This window comes from Camelina sativa, chromosome 20 (assembly GCF_000633955.1).
Source record: "Camelina sativa cultivar DH55 chromosome 20, Cs, whole genome shotgun sequence".
Lineage (NCBI taxonomy): Eukaryota > Viridiplantae > Streptophyta > Magnoliopsida > Brassicales > Brassicaceae > Camelina > Camelina sativa.
The window spans coordinates 7,224,689-7,247,891 of NC_025704.1; the positions used below are offsets into that span (position 1 = coordinate 7,224,689).

General features: G+C 38.1%; 5 protein-coding genes, 2 long non-coding RNA genes and 1 pseudogene across 8 annotated transcripts; 3 read left to right on the plus strand and 5 right to left on the minus strand.

The window, feature by feature from the left end:
• Positions 965-1,740, plus strand: LOC104769831. The gene is made up of 3 exons (XR_764440.1): positions 965-1,274; positions 1,358-1,465; positions 1,648-1,740. It is a non-coding gene; the product is annotated as an uncharacterized LOC104769831 (long non-coding RNA).
• Positions 1,473-3,093, minus strand: LOC104769830 (zinc finger protein CONSTANS-like). Its single transcript, XM_010494132.2, has 2 exons — positions 2,223-3,093; positions 1,473-2,008 (listed from the first exon to the last, which is right to left on the minus strand). Exons 1-2 carry the CDS (start codon positions 2,994-2,996, stop codon positions 1,652-1,654), a joined length of 1,131 nt encoding a protein of 376 aa, XP_010492434.1. The 5' UTR covers positions 2,997-3,093; the 3' UTR covers positions 1,473-1,651.
• Positions 3,218-5,578, plus strand: LOC104769829. Of its 2 annotated transcripts, none has more exons than XR_764438.2 (5): positions 3,218-3,544; positions 3,646-3,798; positions 3,945-4,029; positions 4,238-4,398; positions 4,948-5,578. It is a non-coding gene; the product is annotated as an uncharacterized LOC104769829 (long non-coding RNA). The 2 variants fall into 2 exon arrangements; XR_764439.2 differs by having other exon boundaries at positions 3,667-3,798.
• Positions 7,125-8,772, minus strand: LOC104769832 (zinc finger protein CONSTANS-LIKE 1-like). Its single transcript, XM_010494133.2, has 2 exons — positions 7,814-8,772; positions 7,125-7,711 (listed from the first exon to the last, which is right to left on the minus strand). Exons 1-2 carry the CDS (start codon positions 8,534-8,536, stop codon positions 7,361-7,363), a joined length of 1,074 nt encoding a protein of 357 aa, XP_010492435.1. The 5' UTR covers positions 8,537-8,772; the 3' UTR covers positions 7,125-7,360.
• LOC109131152 lies at positions 8,900-9,505 on the plus strand (annotated as a pseudogene).
• Positions 10,275-12,671, minus strand: LOC104769833. Its single transcript, XM_019242506.1, has 6 exons — positions 12,622-12,671; positions 11,837-12,102; positions 11,619-11,751; positions 11,221-11,532; positions 10,885-11,079; positions 10,275-10,768 (listed from the first exon to the last, which is right to left on the minus strand). Exons 1-6 carry the CDS (start codon positions 12,667-12,669, stop codon positions 10,502-10,504), a joined length of 1,221 nt encoding a protein of 406 aa, XP_019098051.1. The 5' UTR covers positions 12,670-12,671; the 3' UTR covers positions 10,275-10,501.
• Positions 15,698-18,887, minus strand: LOC104769834 (isoprenylcysteine alpha-carbonyl methylesterase ICME-like). The gene is made up of 11 exons (XM_010494137.2): positions 18,377-18,887; positions 17,895-17,971; positions 17,727-17,796; positions 17,506-17,586; positions 17,195-17,269; positions 16,909-17,010; positions 16,679-16,816; positions 16,534-16,599; positions 16,306-16,449; positions 16,138-16,228; positions 15,698-16,043 (listed from the first exon to the last, which is right to left on the minus strand). The coding sequence occupies exons 1-11, from the start codon at positions 18,676-18,678 to the stop codon at positions 15,882-15,884; spliced, it is 1,308 nt and encodes a 435-aa protein (XP_010492439.1). The 5' UTR covers positions 18,679-18,887; the 3' UTR covers positions 15,698-15,881.
• On the minus strand, positions 20,089-22,958 carry LOC104769835 (probable endo-1,3(4)-beta-glucanase ARB_01444). Its single transcript, XM_010494138.1, has 2 exons — positions 20,988-22,958; positions 20,089-20,659 (listed from the first exon to the last, which is right to left on the minus strand). The coding sequence occupies exons 1-2, from the start codon at positions 22,755-22,757 to the stop codon at positions 20,177-20,179; spliced, it is 2,253 nt and encodes a 750-aa protein (XP_010492440.1). The 5' UTR covers positions 22,758-22,958; the 3' UTR covers positions 20,089-20,176.

Below are 23,203 nucleotides of genomic sequence, written 5' to 3' on the forward strand. Positions count from 1 at the left end.
AATTTCGCATTTTTTTTTTTTTTGTTTTCCCTCAAATTTATCCAAAGTAATCCCAAATCATATTGTGACGGAATGAAAAAAAAAAAGTAAGTTCCTTTAAATCCAAAATCTAGCCACTTTTGTATGAATGTTAGTTAGGGTTTATATTTTTGATAAGTGTTTTGTTTGTTTGATTCCGTTTTTGTATAAATGTTTAGAAAGACTAGAGATAATCATCATCATAGGTTCAATGAGGGTTTAAGGTGTGTTGAGACTTCAGATTAATGAGAATGTTTTGTTTTGGTTTTGTCTTTAATCAAAAAAAAAAAAAAAAAGTTAAAAAAGAGTGAGAATCTATGGGGGGGCTCAGGGCAAGGGACCATGTAAAGCTTGTGATTGTAAGTTTTGGGGCTTGTTTTCAGTTTTCATGGATGTGAGTAACGATCTAAAACTATCTTTAAATTTTTGGTAAAGTGCAGCATCCTTTTTATCACTTTATGCACTTTTCACATCAGGTCTCGAATCCATCACTCTTGACATTAACATTTAGTATTCCTATACACTTGACTTGGTTGTTATTTCTTCTTAACGTTCTTGAAATAGAGATTACATATGGCTTGATGGCTTCTATAATTAGGAACCGGATACGACTAATTTTAGTAAGAAGTTCTGATACACCGCTCAGTAGACTTTTTGCTTGTAATTTTTTTGTGTACTATCATCAGATATCTTCTAAAAGTTATGCAAAATCATATTGTTAAGGCAAGGTTAACACCGGTCTTATATCTTTGTCTGATAACATATATGTGTAAAGCCAAATCTTTTGATAGCAAATGGATTATTTTATGGTACATGAAGACCTCAGCAGCTTAATCATGGAATTGTGAATAGTAGATAAGTTAAGCTCTATTGCCCTTTCCAGATGGCAAAAAAAGAATCATTAGTTACAGTGTCACTTCTTGTTTACTTTGTGTTGTCACTTGTCATTCTTTTATCAGCATATACATTGGAATATGAGCTTTTTTTATTCTTAAAGATAAGAGCAAGAAAGAGATTTCATCAAGTAAGTATATATGTTTATGCGAATGATCCATACCCATACGCGTTTTACGTATTTGTTAGTGAGAAAGGACGTGGGAATGCATATTCGGTACTGAAATCACCTCAGATGCAAAAGCGAGAAAAATAATATGCTTCTATGGGATTATTCACAATAGCATGGTTCACTCAGAGATTCTGGTTTTCTGCTAATTTATTCTCTTTTTCCTGAGAACCATACTGAAAGTGACTACTTCGTATGTTCATTTCGTATTGATTAATGGGATTTCAAATGTTGTGTGAAAGTCTGTGTTATCAACTTAAACCTTCTTCTTGTCAGGGATGCGTTAAAATTTCTTGGGGTGGCATAATAGTACTCACTTAGCTTGCACATGTTCAGGTTGTCGGGAACTTATTGGCTTTGAACCTTGGCGTCCCTCTTAGCAAGGTGAAATCTGTGTTAATTTACACTTCTTGATGATGGGGTTTTGTACCAAGTAGACAGGGTTTGTTTTAACTTAATGTAGAGAAAGAGGAATACTATAGTAATGATTAGCCAAAACTACAAACCCATTTGCAAAACAGTGGTGATAATCCTTGAAGCTAATCTAATTTCACCTAACCTAACAGAGTATCAGAATGAAGGAACAACACCATATCCTGTGTCGTACATTAGCATTGTGTTGAATCTGTGGTCCTCGTCTTCGATCTCCCTCCTCTTTGCGAACCGGCCGTTGACCCGAGGTCTTCTCTCTGCATATGCCTTTCTTGAAGCATACCTTATCGTCTTCTCAAATTTCCTTGTCTTCCTCTTCTCTCTGTATCTCAAGACCCTGGCTTCTCTATCCATTGGACTGAGTTGGGTTATCATCTGACTTGGAGGGTCAGGTATATGGTCTATTGTCGCTTTGGGCTTTCTTGGATGTGAAGCTGTTATGACACGTGGTGTTGACTCCGGCACAACACCAGTTTCCATGGCTGAAATGTATGCCTAATGACAGAAACAAAGACATTCTTAATCCCCCTGATAAGAGGACTAAAGAGAGTCGATGCATAAGGAGTTTTTTTCTTGTGAAATTTCTATGTACTACAGATCAACTGTTGGTTGTTAATTCGTGGATTTTTGTGTATAATGAAAGAAAGAAGCCTGCTGCTTATTGTGAAAATGTCAAATTGAAGGGCTTACAGATATACAAAAGCCTTACGTTATGGTTTTGGGAACCTTTGTTGCTGTAGTGACTTCCTGAGGAGCCATATGTGATATCAAACTGAAAATTCTCTTCCTTGTGATGCAGGTGGCCTCTTGATTCTTCAAGTTGAAGTGGAACCGCTCTATCTCCCCCGTAGCTCGTTTGTGGTACGCCGCAGTCTTGTTGTTGTTGATTGTATTGACCTGTGAATTGGCAGTCTATACTTGAGTTGTAATCCGCAAGGTCTAGATACGCATCACTAAACAATAACCCATTGTTCTGGTTATTGCCATTATGATTGGCCTTATTTTTATCTGAGTTAGTGAACAACCACGACGCCACCTTCTTGGACTCTTCACCACCTTGGACACTTCTCTCTTGATCCACCACCGGTACCTTCTCTTGATCAGTCATTATTGTCTCGCTTTGGTGGTGACTGGCCATAGAGCTGTAAGAGTTACCAGAGATTGGCAGAATTGGAACTCGGTGATGGCGTCTAGCAAGTGGGTTTGCAGAATGAACCTCTGAATCACAGGCTGTGCATAGAGATGCATCGTCTGCCTCACACAAAAAAGCAGCCGGAGCACGCTCACATGACTCGCAGACCGGAACACGTTTATGGCGGGAAGCAACGCGATTGGCAGAGTGAACTTGAGCATCACAGCTCATGCACAAGTAGGCAGAATCTGCATGGCAGTACACGGTGCAGACGTTTGACCGGCATGTGTCACAGGCTCGTGCCCTGTTGTCCCCCCCACTACTAATATCGTTACTCTCATGTTTTGACATAATAACTCAGATGTACTAAGTTTGATTGTATCTGAAAGAAGGGGCTAATAAAACGTATATCTTTGTGAGAGAATAAACAGAGGGGAGAGTGCCTACACATGGCACAGGGTTAGTGGCTCTTATATATTAGTGGATCATCTTCCCGGCTAGTTGAGCTTTTGGGAAGGCTTATGTGTAAAGTGTAAAGTGTAAACATCTCCTCCTGTGCACTTCTTCGTTGAGACCCGTTCACAAGTTGCTTAGGTTTTGCCACTTGCAATACAGAGATTCTCAGAGATGAAGTGGTCCGGATAATGCCTTGGTGTTGCAGACACATTGTTACTATTTTTTGTATCACCTTTTACTATTTTTCATATGCACTTTATTTAAAGTTTAGCTAGATTCGTTTATCTCTTTGGCTTCATACAAGGTTTACGTAGTTGATTATTCATCCTGAACCTTGTCATTACTGTTCAGGTACATCTCCGAGTAAGGCTTCGAGTCTCAAAGCCATCACCAACTGTTACGGGATTACTACCTATAGAAAGTTACGCAAACTCTTGAATATGGTAAAGTTGCTGCTTAATTATTTATGATTGCATCTGCATCATTTGGAAAATTTTGCAACTGAAAAATCTTTCAATTGATTTTCTGATGAAAAGTGTTTTAGTGTTTACTCTGGTTAATAAAGGGCAATGGAAAGCATATAGGAAAATGACATGGAAAATAGAGACGGGGGATGTGCCAAGTAGTATTGCGTCTAAAGATTAAGCATTTTAGTGTCCAACTGAGCAAAGGTTATTACATCACATGCCCCTATATGGTATGTAGAAATTTTCACTTGATCACATCATAGTAACAAAACATGAGTTATGAGTGTTGTCACGTCTCTGTAACATTTTGAGTTTATGATGAAATATCTTTGTAACATTTTGAGTTTATGATGATACTCTATACAAATTTTTGTAGCTTTATTAGATCTCAACCTGTGGAAGTATTCTAAACACTACACTTGTGTGCAAAATTTCAAAGACTTGTCTTTAAGATCTCAGAGGTAATTGTTAAGTTTGGAGCTACACTCCTTTGCTTGCTAGTTTCTTGTTTACACCTTTGCTTGCTAGTTTCTTGTTTAGCAAATGCAAGCTATTTAGTGACCCAATCATGTGTTTTGCATCTTGGGTTTCCTTGTACTAGTAACCATTAGCACTTTGAGTCGCCTTATTGGTGTTGTGCTCATAACGTTTACTATGTGGAAGCTACAGGATACGACACTCTCTAGGTTTGAGGACTAGCTCCAGTTACGCTTTTGGGTCCAGTGGATGTATGATACCCATTTTGTGGTCCAAAAAGAATGAGATTTGATGGACGCTCTAGTGGCCAAATTCATGTGGCTTCCTTCACTCTATGCTTTTAGAGCTGAAAAGTGAGTTTTCTTTTTGTATAAAATGCTGGTCCTAGGATACACTTTTCGCATCTCTTCCTCTTTCATTTTTGCTTACACCACACTTCTCTTTGCCATATGGGTAAATTTTAAACTATGAAAATATTTTTTTGGCTTGGTAATTCGAAATTAACTATTCTTCTTGTTATTTACTGGTTTTATAGGGAATGTAATGGCATGTAGAAATGTTATGAAATGGTTTTATGATCATTCTAAAGAGAAAGATTCTACGTTCCTTACATTAGTTAGCATATTTGGAGATCTTTATCCTGCCAAATTGGAGAAGTTGAGGCATCTTTGGCTTATTGTGATTTGGTGATGAAAAAAATTGGAGATTTTACCGTTTTATGAAGAGTAAATTGTGTATATAGTATTTAGCTTATTATTTCCCTTTGGTAATATGCAAGTTCATTGTTGTTGCGATTTGGAACTTTTGTCTCATGTGTAGAGGAAAAGTATATTGCGTATTAGTTTTCATTATTTATCAGTTTTCCTTGGTTGCTAATACTTCACTTAAATCACTTCTTTCAGATTTACGGAAAGCCTATTTCCTTGAAGAGAACAAGAGTCGAGGGACCATATAAAGCTTGTAGTTGTTCGTATTGTGCGGATTCTCCACTTTCCACGGTTGTGAGAATATGAGGAAAAGTGCAAAAGTGCAGTGTGAGCTTCGCATTGGCTCTTAAATTCGTTGTGCTTCAAGTGGTTGTCGTTGCATCTTACAAATTCCTGACAAGAAATTTAGTAGAAACTTAACTACTAGTTCACGTTTCCTTGGTGATGATATGCTAGTATTAGATGCAAACGGCGATACCTTTGCTTTGCTTGCTAGCTAGGTTTATATTTATGTGGTGCATGATCAAACCAGATCACTGAACACGTTTTCTGATGGTCTGAGAACTTGCTGCAGTGAACACGTATGGCTTCAGTGAATGAATGAAATCCATTAATGTGGTCCAAAAGCAACCTATTTTACAATACACTGGTGGGTAAGTTCATGTACACTGACTCAGGTATGGCTATCCTAGTGGTAGATAAGTTGAGCTCTGTGGCCCTTTCCAGGTGGCAGAAAGTGAAGGCTTTACAGTGTTACTCTTTTTCCTTTGCTGCCTCGTTTATTCTTTAATGCGAACCTTGTAAAAGTGAGCTATTATTCTAAAAGATAGCAAAAGAAGAAGATTTCTCAAACTGAATATATATATATATATATATATATATATATATATATATATATTTGTTCATTTGGATGGTCCATAGGCATTGAGAGATTCTGCTAGGTACTTGGTTGTGAGTGATAGAATCTTGTTATCAGAGAGAACCACGTGGGCAATGGATTTGACACCAATGTTAGTCAGGCAAAAGAGTATGCTTTAATGTAATTATACCTAGTAGTAGCTTTGTGCAAGCAGGGTTTTATTGGTTGTTTGCCATCTGACTCCAACTTTATCTGAGTACCTTACCGAAAATGACTATTCAGTGTGTGATTTCGTAAGTTTTACATGTTTATTACACTAGTCTCTGTTATCTACTTTAATTATTGCAATATCATGTTGAGTGCAAACCTTATTTTCTCAGGGATGTATGAAAGTGGACTCATTTATATTATAAGTGTTCAAGTGTTAGCAATAAGGAATCAATAGTTATCTTCGTACCTTTAGTAACGTGTTCTTTCTATAGCATCAAAATTTGAATTTAGACCGAACAGCACAGAGTTACATGTGGTGGTAATATTACGATTTCTACCCAAAGTGTTGAAAATTTTGTTTTAGCTACAGCAGCAAAATATATATGAATCTAGTTGATTCGTACTAGTTAGACAAAACGTATATGCATGACAGTGGTATAATAACTAAGCATGCAATGTAATCTAGTTTTGTCATAAAAGAGCATTATAATGAAGGAACAATTCCATATCCGGTGTCGAACGTTATCGTAGTGGAGAAAGCTTGGTCTGCCTCTGCATCGACTTCTTTCCTCTTTGCAAACCGGCCCTTGATCCGTGGTCTTTTCTCTGCGTACGCTTTTCTTGAAGCATATCGTATTGTCTTCTCAAATTTCCTCATCTTCTTCTTCTCTCTGTATCTCATAACTCTAGCCTGTCTCTCCATTGGACTGAGCATCTGAGCTGGAGGTTCAGGTATTCGTTCTGTTACCGCTTTGGGCGATCTTGGGTGTGATACTGTTGCGTCACTCGTTGTTGACTCTGGCACAACTCCGAGGTCTATAGATGAAACATGTACCTAATGACAAAANATATATATATATATATATATATATATATATATATATTTGTTCATTTGGATGGTCCATAGGCATTGAGAGATTCTGCTAGGTACTTGGTTGTGAGTGATAGAATCTTGTTATCAGAGAGAACCACGTGGGCAATGGATTTGACACCAATGTTAGTCAGGCAAAAGAGTATGCTTTAATGTAATTATACCTAGTAGTAGCTTTGTGCAAGCAGGGTTTTATTGGTTGTTTGCCATCTGACTCCAACTTTATCTGAGTACCTTACCGAAAATGACTATTCAGTGTGTGATTTCGTAAGTTTTACATGTTTATTACACTAGTCTCTGTTATCTACTTTAATTATTGCAATATCATGTTGAGTGCAAACCTTATTTTCTCAGGGATGTATGAAAGTGGACTCATTTATATTATAAGTGTTCAAGTGTTAGCAATAAGGAATCAATAGTTATCTTCGTACCTTTAGTAACGTGTTCTTTCTATAGCATCAAAATTTGAATTTAGACCGAACAGCACAGAGTTACATGTGGTGGTAATATTACGATTTCTACCCAAAGTGTTGAAAATTTTGTTTTAGCTACAGCAGCAAAATATATATGAATCTAGTTGATTCGTACTAGTTAGACAAAACGTATATGCATGACAGTGGTATAATAACTAAGCATGCAATGTAATCTAGTTTTGTCATAAAAGAGCATTATAATGAAGGAACAATTCCATATCCGGTGTCGAACGTTATCGTAGTGGAGAAAGCTTGGTCTGCCTCTGCATCGACTTCTTTCCTCTTTGCAAACCGGCCCTTGATCCGTGGTCTTTTCTCTGCGTACGCTTTTCTTGAAGCATATCGTATTGTCTTCTCAAATTTCCTCATCTTCTTCTTCTCTCTGTATCTCATAACTCTAGCCTGTCTCTCCATTGGACTGAGCATCTGAGCTGGAGGTTCAGGTATTCGTTCTGTTACCGCTTTGGGCGATCTTGGGTGTGATACTGTTGCGTCACTCGTTGTTGACTCTGGCACAACTCCGAGGTCTATAGATGAAACATGTACCTAATGACAAAACATATACATTCTTAGACATTCTTGAGACGTTTAGTTAATGGATTAGTGTGTCTGATGAAAAGAATCTGAATTAAATATACAAAAGCTTACCATATGACTTATGAAACCATTGGAGGAGCTTGGAGGAGCATAGGTAATACCCAACTCAAAGTTCAGTTCCTCGTGGTGCTTGTGATGGCTCTTTGATTCGTCAACTTGAAGTGGAACAACTCCATCTTCTCTATAACTCCTCTCAGGTACGTTGCGGTGTTGTTGATACTGACTGGATTGATCCATACTTGAACTGTAATCGACAAGGTCCAGATACTCGTCACCAATCGAGAAGCCATTGTTCTGACTATTATTGTTGTTGATACCACTGTTTTTCCCTAAATTAGGCAACAACCACGAAGCCGCCTCTGCTTCATCTCTATCCTCTTCTTCTTGACCTACTAACACCATGCTGTTCTCTGGATCTGTCACTGTTGTCTCACATGAATGGTTAGTCTCCATGGAACCGTAAGAGTTTCCAGATATCGGCAGGATTGGAACTCGCTGATGGCGTCTAGCTAGTGGGTTTGCAGAGTGAATCTCTGAGTCACAGGCTGTGCATAGGGATGCAGCATCTGCCTTGCAGAAAAAGGCAGCTGGAGCTCGCTCACATGATTGACAGACTCGGACACGTTCATGGCGGGAAGCAAGACGATTGACAGCATGAACTTGAGCATCACAGCTTGTGCATAAGTAGGCAGAGTCAGCGTGGCAGTACACGGTACATGCGGCTGATCGGCATGAATCACAGACTTGTGCCCAGTTACTCTCTTCTTTCAACATATTAACTCAGATGCAATGGTGTTGAGAGATTTAGTATATGGAAAGCAGGGGACTACTAAGGCTAATATTAGTTGTGGAATGGTAAAGCCAAGGAAGGGATAGAGTCCTGAGGGATGAACACGTGGCGAGAAGTTAGTGGCCTTGAGAAGTTGTGTGGCTGACAGAGTTTCTGACAAGGTTTATGTATGGGGTCCAGTCTACAGATGCTTACAGCTTTTGGAATCATCAACCCCATCAGGAAAATGTGAACAAATAACTCATTGTCTTACTTATATGTCTTTGCAATGGAGAAGAAAGCTACACCAATAGTTACTACTACTACTTTCTCTCTCTCTCTATGTGTACACAGCGCTACCTAAGGCTATGGGACCTATCCACATGTTGCCATCAAGGTTGCAACTTCTAACTATTTTCGTCTTATCTACTACTATTTTTGGTAAAGTTGGAAAGATAAGTAGCTATTTGGCTTGACCATTAGCCTTTCTCAGTTGAATGTTTATCTTGATTCTTCACTTCTGTCATGTTTTAACCGTTGTTTCTTTCCAAAGCAAGGCTTTGAGTCTCAGAGGCATATATTTGCATTGTTAAGAGAGTGATAACTCGTTAACCATATATTGGTTTTGATATGTTGGAAATAATACGGCCTGTCCTAAATTTGTCTGCTTCTATATCAGGTCGGTCAAGCTGACGTGAGAAACGGTGGAGATCTTAAGAGCCAATTGGAATCTGCCAAGTAACTTCGGTTCTTAGAGATTAGGAAGAACATGAGCCACAAGTTGAAGCAAATGGTGGGTCAGTCAAAAGATGAATAAGGTTGGTTATATCAACATCACCGATGGTCTGTCTATACAAACCCAATTTGCATATGATCACCATCATATTCCTAGTAACAAAACATACACGAGTCCATCAGCGTTGGTCACATCTCTATCACCTTTTGAGAAATATGATAAAACTCGATATTATCTAGATTTTTAGCTGTATTAGATTTCAAACTTGTGGTATTTATCACATTGATGTGTTTAAATCTACACGGGTCAAATAAATTTTGGTGGATGACGATGCAAATAACAATTTCAGAAGTTAACGGCATTGAATCACAAACAGGAAACAAAACACACAATTGTTTTCATTAGTTAATTATCTTATGCGTCTTAAGACCAAACAAAACATAAGACTAGGACTTGGAGTTTGCAATCCGACTGACACTTCTGAGCAACATAGATAAGCTATTTCGCTCTTGTTGATTAAAATTCTTAGTTACAAGGGAATAAGTCTTACACTACAAGAAAACAATATGTTTTCCAACCAGCAAAAACGTAGGGATTTGGTAGGAAACAGTATTTTTTGACCGTTTTCCTACGAAAATATTAAGAGGAAATAGCCCGAAGGAAATAGATATTAGTGAGAATTTGGAAGGAATAATATTTCAAATTTCCTACGAAAATACTTTAGAAGGAAAATTCGTAAGAAAAAAGAAAGAAAGAAGAAGGGCAATTTTGTCAAATTTCCTTCGTTATATGCGAAGGAAAGATTTTCCTTCGGCTTCCCTTCCACTATTTCCCTTTAATTTTCCTTCGGATATGTTTTTCCTTCGGATTCCCTTCCACTATTTTCCTTTAATTTTCCTTCGCATCTGTTTTTCCTTCTACACATTTCATTCTATTTTCCTTCACATTTTCACTCAAAGTTCCTTCTAAAATATTCTTCAAGATTCCTTCGAGAATTTCATTCTTGGTTCCTTCAAAAATTTCATTCTATTAATTTCAGATCAATTTCATCAAACCATTATTAATTTTCTTCGTTTACATTTGTATAAATTTAAACTATACAAATGCAATACCCAAAACATACTTCATTACTCAAAAAAACAATCCTTATACAATAAACCTATTTTTACCGGCGCCGACCAAAAAGAAAAAGAAATAAAATGTACTTTTACAGAATTATGAAACTGATCAAGGTTCAAGGTTGTGTCTCGTCTTCCTCTTCCACGGTTGATGGTGTCTCCAGGTACTCAGGTGGACGTAGATCAGGAAACCGGCTTAGGAGGAGCTTGTTGCATTCCATAAGAAACTTGATCTGAGCATCCTTTTCTTGTTCACGAGCCTTCAATGTTTGAATCTCTTCTTGTAGTTTAGGAATCTGTCGTGGAGTTGAAGAAGAAGATGGGCATCCATCATCGAAAAGGTTACCAAAGCCATAAAATTTACCTCTAACCTTTGGAACAACCTGTCAATTAAAACCAAGAATTGTAAAAAGCTCATTTGATAGAAATTTTATAAGACATCCACAACTTGTAAATCAACAGTTAATAAGATAAGGAGAAAGGAGAAAGAGTAACTTACTTTACGCATAATAGAGTTAATCTCTTCTGTTGTAAGAGGGTCTGGCTGAGCCGAAGGATCACTGAGCTCCACTTGACTAGAAGCCTTATCCAGAAACTGTTTAGTCTTCATATCACTAATGGTTCGGGTCTTCTTGTCTAAGTGTGTTTGTTCCATGAAATAAAGCATATTAGGCTCTGTTCCTAATTCAATTGTCTTAGCAAAAAACAGAAACCATAGTTAGTATAGGAAACAGATAAAAGCATTAATCAGAATATATGTGTGAACTAACTTGAATAAGAAAAACTTGAACTGATGATTGAATGAAACTTGCAAAACAGTAACAGAAGTACTTACCATCTCATCCCATTTGAGTTCATAAGTTTTTGCACCGTTGTTGTGTTTAGCAACCCCTAATCCACCTCGTTTACTTCCCCGATTGATAGAGTTTTGGGCTGCCAACTCTTTTGTTTTTTCATCTGTCCACATGTTGATGTAACCATCAAATAGATTCTTCTTCGCCTTCATCCAATCAGGTAAGTTGTCAGCTCCTTTCTCTATCCATTTTATCTTCCAGTCACGGACATTAGCTTTAAAAGATGCCTTTGCTTGGTCATCGTAGTTTGTGCGAACATACTCTGTAATGGCTGGATCCCAGTTGAACTCTTGCTGTAGATGACCACATAATTGATTAGAAACCACAAACCAACTTAGAAACCACAAACCAACAGCTACAAAAGAAAGGCTATACATACCGCAAAAGCTCTGAACCATCGGTTCTTAATTCTTAGTGGGAGAGACCGATAAGTTGGATAAGCCTTAGGGAGATCTGATTTCAGCATCTTAAGGATCTGCTTTGTAATCTTACCAGTGGAGTCATGTCTAAACCTGCAATAAAGATGAGCAACAAATGAGTCTAATAAATTTTTTTATCTAACAAAAACTGAATCATCTACAAGTGAGTGAGGGTTACCATATAGTGTTTCCTTCACGGTCTGGAGATAGGACTGGGATGTTTGTGCGTCCTGGAGCACATAGCAAATCATTTACATCGGCAAGAATAGCTACATCTTCTTCCGGATTCTCAGGTGGTGGTTCACTATCGTTCCGGGTGGTGTGTTCCTTGCGTGGATTTTGCAGGTTCCTTGGTAGGTCTGGTAAGGTGTAGCTCGGGGTACTACTATCATAATCCCGCTGCCGTTCTGCCATGTACCGTTCGTAGTTCTGACGAGTATTCTCCTGAAATTAGAGAACAGAATCTATATATGTGAGTAAGATTAATTGTGAAGCTATATATGTGAATCTATTTCACATATGTGAGTAAGATTAAAATATTACTCTTAACCTTTTCGATGCAAAGAACAAACAATTATCGAATACTCTAATATATAATCTGAATAGTAAAAACTAGAGAGTAAAGAAATCATTACCATGTCTGTAGAGATAGTGAGTTATTTTCTCTAAAGAAATCATTACCATGTCTCTAATGTGAAATTAGAGAACATAATCTATATATGTGAGTAAGATTTATTGTGAATCTATATATGTAAATCTATATATGTGAGAACTCTACTTAGCAGAACTCTTAAACAAACTCGACACATAAACACCAACAAAATGCCAATCGACTTTTACCGTTTATAAAAACAAATCTGCCTAAGAAAAAAATTACAATTGTACTCTGTTTCAACCCGAACACACAATCAGTATGAAAAAAAAAGTTACCAAATTGAACTTTGTAAAAACTAGAAAATTTACTGTAAACGGTGGATCTACCGGCGGAGAGTACGAGTAACTGCCGGTCATCCTTCTTCGTTGATGCTTTGAGCAATAATAGAACCTTCCACTTTGCTTAAATTTTTCACCTTCTTTTTCAAGTGAAACATGAATCTTTCGAATGGGTACATCCACCTATACTGCACAGGTCCCCCCAATTCTGCCTCTCTAGGAAGATGTATTGGAAGATACTCCATCACATCAAAAAAAGAGGGTGGAAATATCTTTTCAAGATTACATATTAGAACTGGTATGTTGTCAGCTAATTGTCTGATACCAGCTGGCGTTAGTGATCTTGTACATAGGTCTCCGAAAAAAGCACTAATACCTGCATTATGCCAATTTCATAGAAAGATATTATTATTTATGGTTTTATAAAAACCAATCATACAAACATCCTGTCAATAAATATTCCCTGCAATAGCTTCATGTTCGTTATTGGGGAGGAGATTGACAAATGCAAATGGTAGTAATCGTTGCATAAACACATGACAATCATGACTTTTCATCCCGGATAATTGACCTTCTTGGTTGTCAACACAGTTTCGTAAGTTGGAAGCGTAACCGTCAGGGAACTTAACCTTTCGAACAATCCATCTAAATAATGCATCCTTAGCATCTCCATCTAATCTGAATCTAGGGATTGGACCTCTTCCATTTGATAAGACATGTAAATGAGGCCGATTGGATATTGAAGGCAAGTCTAATCTTGATTTGATATTGTCTTTTGTCTTCCCCGGGACATTTAAAACCGTATTCATCAAGTTATCGAACACATTCTTCTCAATGTGCATGACATCTAGATTGTGTCTCAACAAGAGATTTTTCCAATAAGGCAACACCCAGAAGATACTATGTTTGTGCCAATTATGAAATTCTCCATACCCGTCTACTGGATTATGCACACTACCCCCGCAATATGTCGTCTTCTCTGCGCCAAAATCCCTAAGCTGCATCAATAGATTTTTCCCATCTAACTCAGGTGGGGGACAATCAGAAACTACATGGTTTTTCTTAAAACTTTTTTTGTTACGGCGATAAGGATGCGACCGTGGTAGGAAATGTCTATGACAATCAAACCAACAGGTCTTTCTTCCATGTTTTAACTGAAATGCATATGTATTGTCCTGACAATATGGGCATGATAATCGCCCATGCGTTGTCCATCCAGATAACATTCCGTAGGCTGGAAAATCGCTAATAGTCCACATAAGCACCGCACGCATCGTAAAATTTTGCTGCCAGGATACATCATAGGCTTGAACTCCGTGCTCCCATAGAACTTGTAGTTCATGAATCAAAGGTTGTAAGAAGACATCAAGAGATCTCGTTGGGTGTTTTGGACCAGGAACAAGGATAGACAGAAATAGAAACTCTCTCTTCATGCACAAAGACGGAGGCAAATTGTAAGGTGTGAGAATCACTGGCCATAAAGAATATTGGCGTCCATGTTTCCCAAATGGGTTGAAACCATTTGTATATAGTCCAAGGTAGACATTCCTACTTTCTTCTGCAAAACTTGGATAAATTCTCTAAAAATGTTTCCATGCCTCTGCATCTGAGGGATGCGCGATCTCGCCATCAGTTGAATGCTCCTGGTGCCATCTCATAGTTGCAGCTGTCCGCTCTGCTTGATATAACCTTTTCAACCGATCGGCCAATGGCAAATACCACATACGCTTAAACGCTACTCGGGACCTCCCACTTGTATTTTGAAACCGGAGTTTCCCACAAAATCGACAAGCTAAATACTCTGCGTCTGATTGCCAATAAATCATACAGTTGTCGATACAAACATCGATCATCTGATATGGCAAACCAAGACCAGAAACAAGCTTCTCAATTTCATTATACGAAGCTGGTGAGATGTTGTCTTCAGGTAAAATATCTTTAACAAAATCTGCCCAAGCATCTACACAATCTTCTGCCAAGTTATAATCCGTCTTTATATTCATCATCCTAGTTGCAGCGTATAAAGGAGAATGTCCTTCCTTACAACCTTCATATAAATGACTCTTCGATGCATCTAGCATATCGTAGAATCTTTTGGCTTCTAAATTTGGTTCTTCTACTATATTTGCAGGTTCTATAAATTCTTGCATATTTTCTCTATGTGCATCGTGAACCATTTGAACCGTTCCTACACCTCCTTCATCCAATCTAGATTCTTCTACCCTTTCAGGCACATTTTCACTTGTACTACCCACGTGATAAGCATCAGTTTCCCCATGATAAAATCAAACTTTGTAACTTGACATAATTCCAAGACTATAAATATGTCCCCAGACTAAATCTTTGTCAATGTAGATATTATTATTACAAGATGGACATGGGCATAACATCTTACCACTTGTTAAGCAGCTTTCCTGATTCATAGCGACGTTCATAAATTCGGTGAGTCCAGCTGCATATTCCCTCATAAGCATCCCATTTGGATAACATCTTTCTTTGTCCAACCACGTGCAAAAATTATTCATTTTTTTGTAAATATTTAAAGAAAAAGTTTGAATCGTAGAAGAAAAATCTTGTTTTTGAAATAATAGATAGGCCAGAGCTATAAATGTTTTTGTTGTCTGGGATTTAAGATAGGCAATGGCTGTCTTATATAGAAAAACAATTTCGAATCTTTCCGATTGATTGCCCACTTGGTTTTGTTTTGGCTTATTTATCTAAACAACTAATTTTCTTTCGAATAATACGTTTGGTAGGAAACCCGAAGGAATCTTTCCTTTTATATTCCTTCGGCCTGTAATCCTTCTATATTCTTTCCGATTGCTTTCAATGTTTCCTTCGTAGCGATACTAGTAGGAAAATGAGAGCAAAATTTCCTTCCAAATTCCTTCCCCTGTTTTACTTTCAATATTATATCGATTTTCCTTCCCTTTTTCCTTCGCATTTGTTTTCCGAAGGATATACGAAGTAAATACGCTTCTCATTTCTCCCCTCTTTTTCCGTAGGAAATTCCTTTCTTATTTCCTTCGACAATTTTTTATTCGTCAAAAAGCAGAAGAGATTCCGAAGGAAAATAATCCTTCGAAAATTTTGGTAGGAAACTTGGTAGGAAAACGTATTGTTTTCTTGTAGTGTTATCTTTAAGCACACCAGAGGTAAGAATTTCAGATAATTACAGAAACAAATCAAACTACAGAAAGTAAACAAAAAAAATGAAAATACAAGGCAACTAATAAAGATACAAACAGATAATTAATAAACCAAGCAAGCTTCTTTTCGTTTTTTGGCAGTCAGAAAGGGCTAACCTCACGAGCCAATTTCAGCAACAACTCTGGGACAAGACGCTTTCTGGGAGGAGCCAGTGAGTCTTTGGTCAGCGCATCATTGTCCTCCGCGTGTATCACAGAGACTATGTCATCAAACAGTTCGTCTTTACCACCTCTTAAGGGATCCTAAAAACAAACACTCACATGAGTCTCTATTATACCCACACTGAGCAAAGTGTTTATGTGTGTGACACAATGTAAGGTACTTTATGTGGCTTACCTGAAGAAATAAGTCGGTATGCGTCTTTCCGCTGTATAAAACAAGCTCGGGTTTGGCTCCAACAGCTTGGAGAGCGTCTGTAAAAGTTTTGCTGCAAAAAAAGAGGAGGTTTTAGTTAAATCAAAGGATTAATTAGCAATGTATAATCAAGAAGACGATTATTTATACCTTGCATCACATGGTATGGAATTATCTGAGGATCCATGGAAAAGTATTATAGGAGGCATTAGGGACGCGGCTTTTCCAACAACTGGGTCTTTCAATCTTACTTCTGGAGAGAATTTTTCAAAGGACTCTTCTCCTTCCATTATGCTACAAGTTGGGAGTTGAAACGTTAGAAAGATATAATAATAGATCAGACTGCATTTAAGTTAAAAAGATTTACCGAGCCTTTACCTTAGGAAAATCGAGCGATACAGGCCACGATTATGGAAGTGATCAACCAAATTGTATAGATTGTATCTGTTCAATTTCAAAATGATAAGCAGATACATTGCTGAATACCAAATGGGAAAATCCAAAAGTAAAGATTAGAAGTTACCCTCCAGATAATCCGAAATAAGCTTTTATCTGGGAAACCCTCCAGGAGATACTCTCTCCTTTTGATTCTTTAGTAGCTTGTTCCAATAGAGCACAAGCGGCTATATGAGCACCAGCTGATTGCCCCATCAGGTAGATCCTACAGAGACAAGCACATGCATGCAGTTCAATAGACGAGAGACATATTTGAAAATCAAATCGTAAATAATACGAAAGTCAATGAGTTGAAACCTGTTGGGGTCACCTCCAAAGGCAGAGATGTTATTGCAGACAAATGAGATCCCTTGAGAAGTATCAGTCACCATATCACTAATTGTTCCCTGAGGAAAGTTCCTAGACCAAAAGGAATGGATTGCTTATTAACGAATCTAGATTTCCAATCATCTTCAAATCCCAAAATGCTCCAAACAGAGCTAAAATATTTTCGATTCTGTGTGGACTATACCACATAAGTAGAATGCAAAGCAAGGAATATATTTTTTAAAAAGACTAGTCATGAATTGTGTACTATCTTTACCTGTAGTCAAGGCATGCTACAATGATATCCCTTTCTGCTAGTTGCATTCCCAAGAGCGATCCCCAAGCTTTGTACCTATTTATCAGCACAAGAGTAGCAAACATAAACTTACTAACACGCGACTTCATCTAGTGCAAGAATACAGAGCAAATCAGGATCTTCACTTTTTCTTTTGTACACTCAAACATCAACAAAAGAACAGCGAGAGAAAAGCATCTATAACTGTGCACTGGAACTAGGACACGAAATTTTTTTTTAAAAACGAATTTTAATCTTATGCAGAGAAGAATCTTGTACGATGTGCTACTCACCCAATAATCCAAGCTCCACCGGTAACAAAAACCACAACCGGCTTCTTCCCATCGTTGTTGCTCGGTAAGTACAGATCCAGCCTACCAAATCGCCGTTCATAACATGCAACACATCAAAAGTCTCAGACATAGGTGATGTGATAAGAGCAGGCATGCAAGTATGCAACGTACCACTTGAGGTGAAAGGAGAAGAAAAGATTCTATTCAGTTCACACACAAACCTGTTCCTTGGTTGATCTCCATACACTATACTCCTCCGGACTTGCGATGAGAAAAAATAAATATATGCAACTACAGAAGATATACAAACTTATATTATGAGAAAATCAAAACTACTTTCCCAATTTAAAAAACAGACCCTTTAGATAAAGTTTTCTCAAAGAACAAACCTTGAAGAAACCCAGGCATAAGCAACATAGCATAACATGTGAGAGCAAATAATCTTGTCATCCATCGATAGCCTACCCTGAACAATACTTTTAACAATCAGATAAACTCTTGCTGAAATGGAAAATAAATCAGTGCTTTAAGATCTCAACAGAAAATTTATGAAAGCAAAATAACATTTTCAAGGCTGGCAAGATACAGGGGAACTAAATGCAAGTCTTTGCAACTTTTGCTATCAAGAGTGAATCAAACAACACCACAATATGGAGTAACGTTACTAGATTAAACAGTATAGTTCTGAAATCTCACGCAATAATATCTCATTGTTTCTGCAGAGCAACCAAAGTTATATATATATATATATATAATGATTAAACAGTATCGTGCACACAAGGCTCAAAGCCAGCTAATACGTATAAAGTATTCACGAGTTCCATACGCGTAATCATCAATTAAACCGGAGAAAAATCTGAAATTCAAGTACCCGAGGTAACGAAGAAGCTTGAAGCTAAGTCTAGTAATCAGATACGTCTCAGCTGCGGCGTGACCGATTTCGCGGCTGAACGACTGTTGCCGGGAAATCCGACGATTTCCTCCGTCAACCAGCGACTTCACGGAAACTCGACGACGTATCTGTTCACCGTTGGAGCCGTTAAGAAGAGACGTTTTTGTATCGGAGTCTTCTTCATCGGGTATAATAACTTCCTCGATCTCCGATACAGTCGAGGTCGTCATCATCGGCCGGAATCGATTCTCCGGCTGCTGATTCTGAAGAGGCGAATGCATCTTCGTCTTCTACGACGTGATAGAGTGGATCTCGATTCCAAAGATTCTTCTTTCTCTCTAATTTCAAACTTTTTGGTTATCTCCGCTTTTTCGTATCCCTTCTCCGAGAGGAAGACTCGATTATAAACCAAAAAAATATGTTGAATACGACGACGTTTTTCAATATATCATGTAATGAAGTGTGTATGATTAAAGAGAATCAAATGTCGAATACCACAATTATTAGTGAATCTTTAATGTTTAATTAAGAAATTTTATATCGTAAAAGTTATATTTTAAAAGTTTTGTTAGTCAATTTTTTGATTGGATGGAGTAGAGTGACGACGACTTGGAAGCTAGCTAGTACTAGCAAATCATATGGAGGAGAGAGTGACGACTTGGATGGGAGTAGAGTGGCTTTAGATGTCTTACCACGTTCGGAAAAGGTTAAACTAGTGGGTCCTAAGTGTGACGAATATTTCAGAATCTTCTTATTAGAGAAAGTTCAAGATCATATGTACTGACGCAATGGCATATCCACCAACTACTAGAACCATATACCATGCTAAATTATTTTGTTTTGCATCGACATCATGGTATATATTCGTATTGAAACTATACGAACATCAGAAACGTATTGAAAATAAATTTCTTTTTGAAAGCAAAAACAAAACAAATCTAGCTATTTTTGGATAAACAAAAGATAAAATGGAGTGGAGCTTACCGTATCCAAATTACTTGTAGCCACGTCTCGTCCATCGTTTTTGGAAGAAACAACGATTTTGGTTTTATCTTTTACAAACACACCCAAATATTTTCTTGAAACGACAGAAGATCAGCTAATTAGTCGATAATCATGAAGCACTAACATATCCACAAGAAATCTCAATTAAAAATAGACAAAGACTTTGTTGTCATTGACTATATATATATAGATAAGTTAGTCACAATCCTATCATATTCAGATTTCGTTTGTTGCCATATTCTTTGATTTCTTTATTGCTATCTCTCAAAAGCATTGACAAAAACCATGGCGTCTAGATTTGTGTTTCCTTGTACCACACTTCACGTTCTTTTGATAATTTCACTTGTCTTATCAGTATATATGTCCCTCGTATCTGCTCAACGATCAGAAGAAGAAGCAGCAATCATATGTCCTTATAACGACAAAGGATGTCTAAAATACTTGAAGGAGTTTGCAATGGAGCATATCAACAACCGTTTTGAAGATGCCATAGCTTCTCTAGAGAAGGAGTTTCAAGATATGCACATAAGTCGCCACGGAATTCATTCGACACAAAAACCATACATGCACAAGACAGATTTTTTCCTTCATAATACTTTAGACACATAGAGATTCTCAATGTTGTGTTTATTATAGCTGTAAAAATGATTTTTTTTTACTGAATGTTGGATGTGTATAAAAAAGTATGATCGATGTGAACCAAGTTTATTTTATAGATCAAGTTTATATTAAGGCTTAAGTTTATCACACCAAAAACTAAACAACCTTTAAAGCTTAATTACAATAATGACCAAACGAACAATACTTCCCGCCACCGCCATGACCACCGTATCCACCTTCATCGTCTTCTTCATAGTAGTCATCATCATGATCACTCTTTCTACTGTGAATCCACCACAACAGATTACTCAAAGAGTTCCCATCATCAAACCCGTTTAATCCTTTAACCTTCTCCATTGCTCCATCTTTGTCGTAAATACTTTCCAAAGCATAGACAAATCCTTTCCACCCTTCTCCGACGCCTTCTCTCCCCAACGCGGGCATTGTCCAGTTCACGAGCTGCTTCACGAATGTCACGTCCGAGAACAGAACTTCCGACACAGGAAGTAACGGTAATAACTGTATACCGAGGCGACACTCTTTCCATTCTTTGGGTGCGAACCATAAGCCACTGTCTCTCTTTGTTGACCACAACACTCCAACCACACGATTCTCCGCTGTGAAATCTTGAGGGTATATAGTGTCGCCCTCTTTCACCTGCGCACCACACCAAGATACAAAAAAAATTAGTAAGTCAAATTAAAAACTAAGGTAACATGGATCGGTTTAGAATTATGGTTTGGTTTGGTAGAGATTGAGAGTTATAAAATTAAATTTGTATGAAAATCGAAACTGAACCGAATAGTATTCAATTTCCATGTGGTTTTCTATTTAAATTCCCAAAAATATGACCTAAACCGAACCAAACCTAAGACACTAGGACCAACTTAATTCCGGTTTTCAGATCGAGCTTCTCAATTCGGTACGACTCAATTTCATTTATCCGGTTCGAGATTTGGTTTATTCAGATTAAAAGTCGCATTACCTGCCACCACATCTTCGCGGCGTGAATCTCTAACGTCAAAACAGTCGAAGCGGCCGCCACCAGATGTGTATCGCCATAAGCTAGCCCCAACAAAGCAGCAGAGTAATACGCGTTCACAGCCTCGCTCGTGCTCTCTTGATTCCTCCCATCAGCGAACTCCGTTAAACCACCAGCCCAAGAATGAAGCTTGAAAAGATCAAAACATCTCAAACGCGGGTAATTCGAATTCGAACTCGAACCCGAACCAGCTCCTCTCTTCCCCAACGTCATGTAATCCGCAATCAAACTATACGCTTGAGGTTTGTATCTCTTCCCCCACAAAGGATCAATCTTTACAAGCACAGCGATCGCATAAACAAAGTAACCTAAATGATAATGATGATCATTATAAATCCCAAACCCAAAATCAGCTCCTGAGTCTCTCGATCTTTGCTTAGTTATCACACCTCCCCAACTAGAATCATACAAGAACCCATTTGGTTCAAAGCTACCGTTAAGCCACGGCTCGATCATGTTCTTCAGGTAAGTTCTAATCGCTGGAATCACATCGAGATAACAAACTTCTTCAGCTATTAAAGCTAACCTCGCTGCTCTCGCGATCAACTTGGCGTAAAAATACGACGAGTTCGTCACCGGAGCTGATGAATCCAAAGCGTTAACGTCTTTGATTAGAGCTGAGATGATCTCTTGGTGAGAATCTTCTTGAACTCCTTTGATTGAGTGCCACGTTACAGAAACAGGGTCGGGTTTCAAAACCCATGAGTCTCCGACGACACCTACTAAATCACCGTCGATGCTGCTGTATTTGAAATTCTCTATAACTGTGATTGAACAATCGTTGTTTGATAAAAGCTTGAGATGAAGAGGGTGAGCAAGCATTAGGAGATCTCCATAGCCTCGTTTATCCCATTTGTACTCTAAAGCAAAGGGCTTTGTGAAATCAGCGTCTCCGGAAACAGGGTAACAGCAACTAAACCGGTCTAGGATGGTTTCGAAGCTTGGATTTGGGTTTGGTAACACGGCGATACGGATAATACCGGAAAACCCACCACCGCAATTGATTGAAGAGACGCCGTCTTTTGTCAGATTGATCGGTGAAGATGCGTAGATTAGCCATGTTTGGTTGTTGTTGAGCTTTGCGGTGTACTTTGTTGATGAGGTGTTACCGGTTAGAGATAAAACCGCGTGGATCGTTGAGATTGTGATGGAGGAGTTGACGGAGAAGGTGATAAAAGGGCTTCCTCTAACGAGGAAGAATCTGAGATTAGAAGAAGGGAAATCGAGAGTGACGCCGAGATCGCTGAAGGAGGAGATGAGATGGGTTTTACGAGAATGCGGGTCGGGTCCATCTGACCCGGTGATGGTGATGTCGGCGTTGAAAGCTTCGTAGAAGAAAGCAGAGTTGTGGGAGAGAGATGGGTATGAGATTGAGAGAGATGAGAGCGATGGTTTGATGATGTAAGGGTGAAAGTACTCAGCTTGGTCGCCGTTTTTGAGAGTGAAGTTTTGGAAGAATGAGTTTGTTGGGAGAGGAGATGAGAGAAGATCGCGGCTGAAGAAACTAGATGGGTCGGGTAAAACAGAGGAAGTGGATCTCGGGAAGAGAAACGGAGTGTTTCTTTGCCTTGAGCAAGACATTTCTTGAGGCGGTGGAGATGATGGCTCTGATTGTGATGGTGGTGGTGATGGAGGTCTTAAAGGTCTGTTCTTGGGCTTTTTAAAGGGTTTGGTGATCAAGACTTTGACTTTTCGCCTCACCTTTTTCAACATTTTGCTTAGTCAAGAGGAGAAAGAGAGATAAAGACGGATTTGGATATTGAGTTACCAAAAAGTAAAGGGGTTGTTTTTAATTAAATGTTAGACGATTGTGGGGTTTGTTTGGTTAGAAAGAAAAGTAGTAGGGTAGTTTTGTGAATTTATATTAGTAGTTGGTTTGCAAGCTAAGGTTTTGGGAACGTGCAGGAGACTTGCTATAGATGCAAAACTTACACAAGATATTGAAATATGCCCAAATGCAAACGCAAGTAAAATAAAAAAAAAACATTACGAATATGGTTTTGATTACAATAATTTCGTGGATAGTTACTTGTATTTTTGCAACAATGGTGTTTAGTTTACCAACTTAAGTGGTATGTGTGTCGATTATTACATGTCAATGACACATGTTTGATTTGGATTGGTTCATTTGGAAAAATTCCAAATTTGGTGGATAACTT